This window comes from Mastacembelus armatus, chromosome 6 (genome assembly GCF_900324485.2).
Source record: "Mastacembelus armatus chromosome 6, fMasArm1.2, whole genome shotgun sequence".
NCBI lineage: Eukaryota > Metazoa > Chordata > Actinopteri > Synbranchiformes > Mastacembelidae > Mastacembelus > Mastacembelus armatus.
Window position 1 is genome coordinate 13201985 of NC_046638.1, and position 12539 is coordinate 13214523.

A 12539-nucleotide genomic window follows, 5' to 3' on the forward strand; every position below is an offset into this window, starting at 1 on the left:
GACACATGAGCATCCGGCCAAGTTTTAAATGTGTTGTGTGATTCAACACTATGTTTATGAAGTTAACTTTAACTTTTAAATTTAAAAACGCACCTTAATAAAAGACGTTGTCAGACCTTTTAAAAAAGGCTTCAAATGAGAACGCCACTACCTAAGGTTAATTTATCTGGAGCTATTATTAATCTATCTATTTATTTAGTTGTTCGTATCTACGGGTAACAAGACCTCAATTCCCAAATATAGCTTCTATAATACATTCATGAGTTTAAGTCCAGCGGTAATGTAACATCAAGAAAAACGAAAACGGCATAGGAACGCATTTGTGATGTGTTTTTCGGGGGCATAGTTAGTGTAACTCACAACATACCGCTGTTTCCATGGAAGTCTACCATGTCAGGCCGGACATTTAGTGCTATAATCGCTAGCAAAATCCAAAAGCTACATAAAGATATTGTTGTTTTTTATACACATTTAGCAGTTTGTTGATAATACCTATATACACGTTTTTAATGTTTATTTCAACGTTATCATCTGAGAGGACTACCAGAATGAACCGTTTAAATCCCAGTGTCACCGCTGAGGAATACCTTGGTAACGTTAGGTTCTGCATTAGCTGTGCAGTGTTAACAGTTTAGTTCTTTAAGCGCTGTGCATGTTTTCAATTAACAACGATGAGCTAGCTAGTATTTACTGTGTTTCTGTCGCATACAGCAGACAGCAATGTGTTGGTGTACCTGAGCGACGCAGTGACCCAGCTGCTGGAACATAAAGAGGAATACACCCAGTTTGGCGTGATTCGCTACTTCGCTGAGTAGTATGTCTTCAAATACACATTCGGTCACCTACACGAATATACAGAGAGGCTTCTTCTGTAAGCCTATAAGAGTGCTTTATTTATTAAAAGACACCCGATGAGAAACGCAAGCAACGATGTGTTAAACATATTGTTCACCCGATAAAAGAGAAAATATGTACAATCTAAAACTAATTGAATTTTTAAAAAAATCACTAGAAATTGATACGTACTTTCATACTGTAACCTCCAAAATAGCTAACGTTTGGTATACTGCTAAGTTATGTTCATTTAATTATCATTGTGGTGGAATTTTTGTTTAGTTCTTCTTTCAAGCCACTAATGCACATTGTCATACTACTACTATTACAACTTGTAGCATGACTTTTGAAACTGCTTCTCTTTGTAATGTACACCTGTTTTTGTAGTTTCAGCAGTGTGAAGAACGGTAACCATGTCCTCTTCAGAGAGTATAACTATATCAGGGCCACTCCTCATAACAGAGCTTCCTTTATTAGAGTGTTCTGGAGGTGCTACCGACAGATTGGCAAGAGTGGAGGTGAGTGACAGGTTTGTCTGTTTTGATGATAGTTAGATTACAGTTTCTGATTAATACATCACTTAAAGTTTGGTTACCCATGGGCTCATTTAAATTTTTTTATGTACTGTCCAAAATCTTATTACGTAATGGCTGTTAAGATGAACTGTGGACATCAAAATAACTGGTATACCAATAACATTTCACATAAAACTGTTCATCTGCTGGGAAGAAACAGAATACCAAACCCCCATATAACTGCAGAGAATCAACTGGTTTAACTGATACAAGAATGGTGGTACAACATTTGACTGTGCAGCAGTGATACATGGAAGAATCATCAGAGGGAAAGCTTACCAGCAATTCAATCTGTGGTTTGCTGCTATACATACTGTAATTAACATTAGTTTGACGTTTTGTTGTATTCCAGACTTACTGTCTGTACTGGAGTACAAGTCTCTGCTCCAGTTATTATGTCCAGATTTCCCAGTTGAAATGGTGCAAAGTGCAGCCAGGTTAGTCTCCTGACACACTACAGAAAACATACTACCATCCTACACTTCAGTGTAGTTTAAATATACTTCAATTAATTTTCAAATAGATTTTCATGTTGCATACCCCTTAGTGTTTTTGGTTTTTAATGCACACTGATTTGATTGGTTGATAGTGCACTGTTGTTAATTGCATTTCTTTTCTTGGCTTATAGAATTGTTCTAATGGACGACGCCATAGATTGTCTGATGTCTTTCCCCGACTTCCTCTATGCCTTTCAGCTGCAGTTCTACTACCAAGGCACAAGAGAACCTACTGTTTTAGATTTCAACGTGTCCAATGTGCTAGTTCACTCAGCTTGGCTGCAACACTTATTACAGAAGATGTGTCTTAATGATGACCATTTGTTCCTTATTCTCCATAGAATCAACATTTAAACAGCATTTGACGCTAATAACTTAATTCCATTTGTTAGCAAAAGCTGAATTTAAACCCCTGAACTCTAACTGTTTGTGTGTGTGTAGAGTTCCTGGAGAGCCTGCTGGTAATCTACCAAGATCTTCTAACAGGGAAGAGTCCTAACACTGTTATCGTCCCCACCTCCACCTCCATTGAACAGCTCCCCTGTGTGGCTGCAGAGGAAAATGACAAGAAGGTGTCGCAGCAGGACAGGGTGGACCCATCCATTTTGGCTCAGTGTATAGATGACCTCTGCGACAGGTTCAAACATAGGTAAAACACACATGCACATTCCAGTCAGCACTCAGTAGGACCACCCTCTAGATGTGAAAACACATGTTTAATGGCATTTCAAAAGCAGATGAGATTATCTCTTGTTATGTCATGTCTTAATGACATGTTAGTATATGTTTGTGTATGGTAAGGGCAATTTGATATTAGCTGTTGTTTGTGTGATTTGTGTTACAACCAGTATTGTTGAGCACTTTTTTTTTCTTTCATGTATGTGTGTTTAAGCTGCATTTCCTTGTGTCTGTGTAGTCATCCTTCCAGGTCTTGTATGAGAGAAATTCTGGAACAGAAAGACAAAGTCTGTTACTACAGCTTCCTAATGAGCCTTGCTAAACATGAGACCATCAACCAAACTGTAGGTAGGTTTAACATTACACATTATCCTCATTCATCGCCTAATGCTGCTGCTACAACATACAAAATGTTTCAAATCACATTTTATAAATATTCCCTTAATGCAGTGGTTCTCAAACTTTTTGTGCAGAGACCCCCTTTTTATATCAGAATACTTTCCAGTCCTCACCACACTAGCACACTCCTACACATCTTTTGCTTCCAAACTCCAATGGAATTTTTTTAAACATTGTAATTCATACAAAACTGCAACTTTTTACTGAACAAAACAAAATTAATACATGTGCTCCTAACCTGTTTGGTTGAAACTGTCAGAAGGTTAATGTTAGTATTTTCAAACAGAAAAAATGAGAACAATAGGGCTATCAAATGGCTAAAAGATAAGAAGTACTAGAAATGGTTATCTGAGGTGGCTTGGTAATAGGGCTGGGCGATAAAACGATGGCAATATATATCGCGATAAACACATAATCAATATCAATAAAAAATATGTTGGATAACCTAGCACCTTCCTCTGTTTTCTCTTCTGTGGTTTCTTCAGGTTTCTTCTTCAATGAAATTCAGTGAAGTTATCAAATGTTCTAACGTATTTTTTCTTGATATTGATTACATGTCTATCACGATATATACTGCTATCATTTTATTGTCTAGCCCTTCAGTTCAGAAAACCGTTAGGTCTGTGGGGTTTAAAGCAGTTGAGTCTCATATGAGATCATACAAGCAGCAGCGCTACACTGATATTTGGGGAAAAAAAAAAAAAAACATGGCAAGGATATGTTGTCAATGCTTCCTCAGCTCCTGCTGATAGTATTGGGCCTAACAGCCGTGTCCTCTGCTCAACTCAACTTTCAGTTTTTATGCAATATGATGTTTCCTGCCTCCCAGCAAAATTTGACATTTAACAAGCATCTCAGCCTCTCTAAAATGTTATCCGTGTCAATGGACATGGCAAATATCAGCTGGAAGAGTTCGGTGGAGCTCAGATTCTGTTTTTTGATAGCTGCATGCTTCTGTATTAGGTCTAACAACCTGGGGGGGAGACACCCAATTATCTAATGTTGCCTGACTCAGGAGGAAATGTAGACAAAGACTGAAAATCGCACTATAGGTTAGTGTAGTATAGGATCTGCTGCTGTCAGCTGCCGTGGCAGCACCGTCGCTGGCGGACACTTCTGTGGTGGCGGCACCGGTCGGCCGCCAGTGCCTGTTGGTCCTGCCCCCATTCTTCGTACGGGGTGGATGGCTGTGAAATCTTCGGCCAGTGTAATTGCCACCTCCAGCGACTTCGGTCGATGGCATCAACGCCATCAACCGGTAATCTGTGGTCAATTCCCTAATTTAGCTGCCGTTTCCCCAGGCCGCTGCTCCACAGCTTCTCCCCCACCCTGCAGCCATGAATTCACAAATAAAACATAAGAGTAGGTTGTTTGCAATGGTAGAAAAGAAATCTTTAAATTAATCTATGTTCTGTGTTTGAGTCTGAGGTCTAAACAACAGTTTTGGAAGAAGCTCTAAGTAACCATGGAGACCAACTGAAATTAGTGTAAGACAACCAGAACAGCCAAGGGTTACTTGTTTGACCTCGGGTTTACTGAGGCTTGGTCCATTCCGCTGTGGGCTGATCTGACTGCAGTCTGCCAGCAGGTTTCTCGGAGAGATGTAGACATTCTCCGAAGTCCTCGGCTGCAGCCCTGGAGTCCATTTGCCTTTCATTGCCTTTCCTCTCTCTCCTTCTGGCCACTGCAGGGTTGTCCCAAGGAGTTTGAGATTTGGTCTCCTTTAGCTCTCTTTTGATGTTTTGTTCTATAGTACTTTCATCTTTAAAAACTTGACCCCTGTCTTTTGTCACTGTTTTTGCAGGAGTGTTACCCAGCAAAGCAGAGTTACTGATTGACCCAGAGATGGACCAGGAGCTGGACAAACTGTGAGAGCACACATACCTGCATCAACAGTCACATATAATATACTGCTCATCACATTTAGTCCCAGTTTTGCACAAATTCCAGTGCAAAGCAGTAGTCCTCGTAAATCGAACGGGGATCAATATATTCACTCCCATCCAGTCTCAACATGTTGAAACAGCTGAGCTAATCACAATGACACACAAGAAGAGCTCAACAAATGAAGAAATAGAAGAATACTTTATTAATCCCCAAGGGGAAATTCAATTGCTACAGCAGTTTGTTTGTGTGTGAGTGTGTGTGTGTGTGTGTATGTATGTGTGGGGAAGGGCTGAAGAGCTGTATACCTCCTTCACATTGGCATAAAGGAGATGAAGAATCTTATTTTCTCATGTTGCACAGTCCACATACTGTTTGAAGTTGGTCAGAGTTCCCGAAATAGAAACATGGTTAAAATCCCCATTAATTACTATAAGGGCACTGGGGTGTTTTGTTTGAAGACCAGCGACAACTGTGTGGATGATGTCACATGCACTCTGTGCTGCAACTAATGGAGAAATGTAAACAGTCACAACAATGGTGTGTGAAAACTCACGGTCTCAGTCCAACCACCAACAGCTCAATGTCTGGAGTGCAGATGCAGTCCTTCACTGTTACATGTCCAGGGTTGCACCTTTTGGAGTTAACGAAAACAGCGAGACCACCTCTTATTTTCTTGCCGCTTTGTTTCCTTCTGTACTTCTGTGACATCTGCCTCACCACAACACCAGCTGACTTTGTGCTGCTTCACTTGAATGAACCTGCCACATTTGTCAACAAAAATAGGGTCCTTCATTTATTTACCCTTCCTGTCTTTTCTTCTCGTCACATCTCTTTGTATTGTGCTGTCCAGAATCGCCCAGATCTCAGTGAGTCCTGGCAGTAACAGCAGTGGCAGCGCAGTGGGAGGGTTGAAGGAGGTGCCAAGAAAGGCCTCCCCTAGGAGGAACATCCACCACAGGAGAAAGATGGAGGTGGAGAGTGATGGTTCCACAGAAGAGACTGACTCCTCTGAAAACTGACCTCTGATCTTTTACCATCCATCTTAAGTCCAAAACACACTATGGCTGTATGATACATATCAAAACTTTGCTGCCTGTTATTTGCTATGAAAGCCCACACAATAACAGTAGAAACTGCACATCAGTGAAATAGAAAACTCCACTGTGTGACACAATAGACTGTCTTAATTAAATGATACCCAGAATACCTGTGTTTGCAGGTTAGCACTGTAGATTCACTGTGATAATGTTGATTTTTTTTTTATATGCTGTGTGATCCTGATGATGTGCAAGCTCCATGTCTGCACATGGTCATGTGATATGCCCTCACTCGGTGGCTGCAGCTCAGTAGTTATTTCTTTTGCTTGTAAATACAGCTATAAGCATGTTGAATAACAGCAAAAACAGTCAACAACTGGTACTTACCTTTTCCATGAAATGTTGTTGCCAGCCTCTAAAACTCAATTTATTCAACACAATCACAAAACACCAAAACTCTCCACTTAAACTAGTTAAACTAATGAAGTAGTTTTATGTCCTGTAAGTTAGTTGCTGCTTAGTGAACAAAGCAAGGCAGGCTTCACTGTTGGTCTTACAGTGTGACTAAAAGATAGGAACATTTACCATATTTTAGTTGCTATTATTGACTATAAATCATTTGGAGCTGCACTTGATTTGGGAAACCAGCCTTACCTATTAGCTTATATCACACTGTGTGGGTGGCTGTATTTCCAGCTGCTTTAAATAGTGTGTTAAATCATGATTGACAGCAACACTGGACATTAGCTCTTTCAGCTTCCTGAACAAAGGAAAGAGTATAGTCCTACACTGGTAAATAGACAAAGATTCTCAATGTTTCAGTATCTGCAGTGTGACTGTGAAAAATGACAGGAAATTCTGAATAAATCATTCCTCCTTTTCCTGCGTGTTCATAATCTACAGAGTGAACAAAATCAAGCATGCACTTAAAGCGCAACTGTATTTCTTAATTGATATGATTCTTTTGGCCGATTTAAAATTTCCCCCTTCATCTCTTTCCTGTGTGTGTCGGACGCACAGACACATTTATTGAGGAAAGTTGTCCTGCGTGTTTTAGCAAGAATATTCGTCTGAATTGCACGAGTTTCTACTTTCACATTTGTTGCACACATTATAAGCATGGTCAGCGTCAATTCTAATACGCTACAATGTAATTATATGTTTGAAACGAATGGTTTCCTTTGCCATCATTAGCTGAAGCCGTGTGTGTAAAATGTAAACAGGACAGGGCTACAGTGTGTGTGTTGCTAAGTCTCTCCCGCAGAGGAAGAGAAACTCTCCGGTACAGAAACAGAATGAACATATGAGTTTATCTTGTTAGCATGTTTTGGTGCCTACAGCCTAAACTACAGCTAGCCAACAATACAGACCCAAAAAGTTACTCGCAATCGCTCTCCAAAAGTAGCTTCATGTTTAACCAATGAAATGTATAAGGCTAAATTAAAAACGACAGATAAGTACTTTCTAACCGTTTTGGACGCGTTTCAGCAGACGGGAACATCAGCTCACTGAACACCGGTGGTGACAGCCTGCTTGTCGCAAGAGGGGTCCTCACGTGTTCCACAACAACGCTTAGCTGGTTTTAGATGTGCCTGCCTATAAATAAGCCTAATGTGCAGCGAAATGGGCCGATGCCGATTAGTTTAAATGTGCAAAAAAACGGCCGATTAATCGAGTAACGGTGCTTGGTAGCCAGATCTTTCGTTTTCTGGTCGTGCTTGAACACAATGATCTGATCCAAGAGGATCATCAACTGTGACTACATGCTTACATGATTGAAACAGGAATTTATTCCGCTTCAAGCCTCCCCTAAAGTCTCTAAAAGTGTATAATGTTTTTAATTATTTCATTTGGGTAAATAGGAACAATTGTTCATAACTTTAACAATTACATATTTATATATAAGATTTTATATTTTACATTTATTTTTGAAATCCTTTTCTTTATACTTATTTTAATTATTGCACATTAACTAACATTAACATCTGTAGAGTATTCCATGATTGTATACATTGATAATATGAGTATATAACAATTGATTTCAAATTTACGAACAAAAATCAAAGTCTTTTCACACCTGGATTTGAGCAGTTACCTGTCCATGGTGTACCCCCGCCTTTCACCCAAAGAGAGCTGGGATAGGCTACGGAAGATCCTAATTAGGAATAAGTGGGTATAGATAACGGATGGATGGATTTGAACAGTTTATCCCATTCTTCCTGGTAGATCCTCTCACTCTGTTAGGTTCGAGGGAAGTGTCTGTGAACTGCTGTCTCTCCACAAACATTTTGCATGGTTTAAGTCTGGGATTTGGCTGGGCAACTCAGGGACCTGTCTTGAACACATTCCAACGTTGTCTTGGCTGTTTGCTTCAGGTCATTGTTGTGCCTGAGTCTAAGGTCTCTGTACTCTGGGGCAGGTTTTTGTTAGGAGTTATGCCCAGACAGTTCAATTTGTATCTCATCAGATAAACTGTTATCTGCCATATTCAAACTGTCTTCTGTTTAGTCACTCTACCTCTGACTGATGGTGAGCTGTTGAGAAGCTCATCCTTCTAGCAGGTTCTCCACTTCTGCAGAGGACTTCTAAAGCTCTGTTAGAGTGACTGTTGGGCTCTTGGTCTCCTCCCTGACTGACTTCCTCCTCCAGTTATTGAATTTGGCGAGAGGACGAACTCCAGGAAGAGTCTAGTAATAGTCTAGTCTAGTAATTCCAAACTTCTCCCATTTCACAGTGACTGAGGCCAATGTGCTCCTGGGAACACTCAGAGCTTTAGAAAGGCTTTTAAACTCTCACCATGATTTATCCCTCACCACAGTATTATCACAGAGATCTACAGAGTTCATTAAACTTCATGGCTTGAGTTTTGTCCTGACATACAGTGAGAACTATGGGATGTTGTATCCAATCAGTCTAGTTTGCCACAGCAAACAGGATACACCGGACAACAATTTAGAGCATCACAGCAACAATGCTTCCTGAAGCCACTGTAGGTATACGTCTGAAAGAATCAAATGTAAATCAGATTAATTATTTCTGACGTTGTGGTAAACTTAATGTCATTTGCTTTCTAGAAAAGAGCAGGTTAAGTGCAGTTGAAATATGATTTATTGACAAGCATAATCACCATCACTATCACCAGTCTGTGCATCTTGTCTTCATTTTACAACATCAATTTCATGTGGTGTTATGTCCAGATTTTGGTTATACCAGCAGCATAAAATAATTACTCCTATACAAACATACATCATACATACAGTCCAGACACATTTGTCTAGAAAGTCCAGATGTGTGAGTATTTGGACAGGCTCTGTGGCTTCAGTACATTCAGTCTGAAATAAAGTAATGGATACTACAATAAAGTGACAAATCTAAGCTTTAATTTAGCAGGTTTACATCAACAGGTCAGTTTTATTTTAATATGCGAAGCATAAAGCCTGGAGAACTAGCAGTGTGTAACTGTCCAAATACCTGTGGTCTGGACTGTACATACAGTGCCTATCTAATATATCTCTTGATGAGTTGAGTGCAATAGATCCCCATAATTTTAGAATCACAGAAATGGAACATATAAAAAGGACACTTTCTGGTGGATCAGCTTTCTGTGGTGCACCTTAGATGGCTGGCATGGAAACAAAAATGGTGGACAGAAAACCAAAATTTGGATGAAAGGACTGAAATGATGATTTAAACCAGTGGTTCCCAATGCTGGTCCTCAAGCAACACTGACCTGCTGGTTTTCCAGCTGTCCTTGCCGTACCCATTACCTGGATCCAGCAGTGTGCCTTGTTTAGCCTGTTGATTAGGCTCTGTTAGTTGGCAAATACGGTTTTCTTTTTTGAGGTTGGCATTTATTTTTATTGACTATAGTTTGAGATTTGAAACTTGAAATTTATAATCCATCATAGTAAACTTCTTGTCTGATTATATTTTGACAAAGAAAAAATTCTGTATTGTGAGTGAATTATTTTCATACTCACATGGAAGACAATGACTGTTTCAAAGGCAATGAATGAATCACAATCCTCCTTTTTCTACAAAAAGCAGTGAAATAAGGGGACAGCAAAAAAATATTAATACTGGTTGAACTAATGCTAATGATGAATTATATTCACACGTAGAAAATCTCTCCAATATGTTGGATTATAATAATGTTAGTTAACATCTTACCATAGGAAACTGTTACAATGACCAGCACTGGGGCACCACTGGCTGACTAAGGGACAATACCAGCTCCATTAAAACCCTACATAGCGTGATGTCAGTTTTCTTCAGTTCCATTGAAATTACCATTAAATAAACTTTTTTTTTTATGGCAGCCATCTTAAGTGTTCCAGGCTATTTCATCTGAATGAGACGGGCTATTGGAAACATTTTGAAGTCAACAGGTAATACAGAGGACGGTCATCATCACTACAACAAAAAAAAGGCACTGTTTTTCAACACAAAACATTTCGGGTTTCACTTCCATTAACTTTATCTGCTAAAATACCATACAGTTCAGCTGTTAGTACAAACATATTCTGATTGGCTGCAATTCAAACTCCTGCAGTTTAAATCCTGGATCTTAAAGCTGCATTAAGTGCTGTTTAAGCAGAAGCACAAGATGAAAACATAATACCATGTTATAAAAGCTAACATGTTAGCAAACAGTTGCTTCTACACAGATCCAGTAGACTCAAAACATCATTTGCATTCATTTGATTCATGTTTGAAACGACTTGATAGATAAAGTCCATTATTCACTTACTTTTTAGCTCTGGTTTGGCATCCACTAAATTCAGAGAAAAACATCAGGCTCTTAAGCTTTTAAATACTTCATTAACTTCACCTGTTAGTTGCTAAATTTGTCTTTCTACGGTTTGTTGCTGGATTTAGAGTGTTTTAGCTAAACAGCTGCCTGCTGCTGCTAGAAGCAAAGCTGATGGTAGTATAGTTTATGTGCTGGAAAACCAATGCAAACTAAAGCTACTATGTAACTGAAAATAAATGGTGTTTGTGGGTACATCACTATGACTACTTCCTTTCCTATTGACATTTAATCAGTCATTTAATTAATTATTATAAAAGTGTTGTTTCATGCAGCTTTAAGTCAGGGGCCAACCTACTGGCTGCAATAACAAGCCAGGTTTATACAACAAAGGTTCAGTTCATGAAGGTAAGTTTTTCAAAAGCCAAGCCAGTGTTTAATACATATCTAAGCTGGAAAAACTGGAATGTCTATTCAGAAACAAGTATTGCCATGTTGACCCAACTTTGGTGCTCAATGTGATCAGGCAGTGCAAAAGAAATAGCAGAAGAGCTGACTGGGATGTGGACAGACTTGGGCATGATTGCACAGTGATCGCACCAATCTGTTCTGTTTGAAACATACAAAATGCACTGTTTAATTTAGGCCTTGTTATTACATAAAGCTAAAGGAAATACATGCCATTGCTCAACCAGAGAAATCTTGCATAAATGGTATATTGTTGGAATCCCATTTGGAAGAAAGGAACTTCAAGAAGCAAAACAAGAAATTAGGCACCTTAAACAGTAACAGTAACTCCAAAGCAGATTGTCATGTCTGGTTACAGGATACATTGTTATTCAGAATGAAACTTCTTTACTATATACTTATTTATGCTTTTGCAAACATCGATCTGTTTGTAAAGAAACAACCAGATCGGCTTCATTGTAGTTTATTCTTTCAAAGCATCACCTATGAAACTGTAGGAGGGGATTTGAACAAGGCGCCTTTGACTGGAGAGTCAAAGGTGAGGCTAATTTAAAGACAGAAGATTTACCTCCTTTTCATAAACACAGAGCCTTGCTTTGTTCTTAGGTTCTTCTCTTGAATGTGCATTTCTACCCAGAATGGCTGCGCTCCAAGTCTTCCCAATTATTCAGTGTATTCTGTAAAAATCAAATAGTGATCACTCCTGAAACAGGTTTGATACATAAAACTTAATTCTTATGAAATTCTCTGTAGCCGTATTTGTTATAATTTAGTGTTTAATTAGCATCTACTTTTGCTTGTTTTATGTATCTTTGAACTAGTTTTTTTTAATCAATTTAGTTTTTCATTTTTCATCACATTGTAGCTATTTGATTGACTCTCTAACAAGACATGTTCACAGTTACTTTATTCAGTTGCTCCCTAAACCCTTAGGCCCCTGGGCCTGTGCCCAATAGGAACATTCATGGTTGAGAGTCTTTGTGAAAATAGATTTCCTCTATGCATCCTTGGCACTAAGATTTCAAATTCATAAATTTGCAAACTCAAATCCACGATTCAGAACTTTTTACTATACACCTGGTGTGTATAATTACCTGTCGCCATCACCAACAAGTCTCTAAAAGTGAAAATGGTGAAAACATAGTCATCTGTCATATATGCAAACTTGAAGATACCAATACAGATGCTTTTTTAAGTGCAATTAAGTGCAATCAAATATCTAAGTCGAGTTATAACCAATATTTTTTAAAGTGATGTTTTTTCATTTTATTTATTAGCATATTAAATGTCAAATTTATATGTGTATAAATTAATTAATTCACTCATGCAAAACACAGCCTGTTATGAATTCTTAGAGCCCAACATGATGTTTTAAAATCGTTTTGTCTGTCATTCAATCCAACATTTTTCCAGA

At 38.7% G+C, this 12539-nt stretch overlaps 1 protein-coding gene across 3 annotated transcripts; it reads left to right on the plus strand.

Moving 5' to 3' along the window:
- The first annotated feature begins 283 nt into the window (after nucleotides 1–283).
- On the plus strand, nucleotides 284–6787 carry cstpp1 (centriolar satellite-associated tubulin polyglutamylase complex regulator 1). Of its 3 annotated transcripts, none has more exons than XM_026310403.1 (9): nucleotides 332–591; nucleotides 712–814; nucleotides 1222–1352; nucleotides 1762–1846; nucleotides 2038–2123; nucleotides 2348–2555; nucleotides 2823–2932; nucleotides 4788–4851; nucleotides 5721–6787. In XM_026310403.1, exons 1-9 carry the CDS (start codon nucleotides 510–512, stop codon nucleotides 5887–5889), a joined length of 1038 nt encoding a protein of 345 aa, XP_026166188.1. In that variant the 5' UTR covers nucleotides 332–509; the 3' UTR covers nucleotides 5890–6787. The 3 variants fall into 3 exon arrangements, with proteins under 3 accessions (XP_026166192.1, XP_026166188.1, XP_026166191.1); XM_026310406.1 differs by having other exon boundaries at nucleotides 715–814; XM_026310407.1 differs by lacking the exon at nucleotides 5721–6787 and having other exon boundaries at nucleotides 284–591; nucleotides 4788–4855.
- Nucleotides 6788–12539: the final 5752 nt, after the last annotated feature.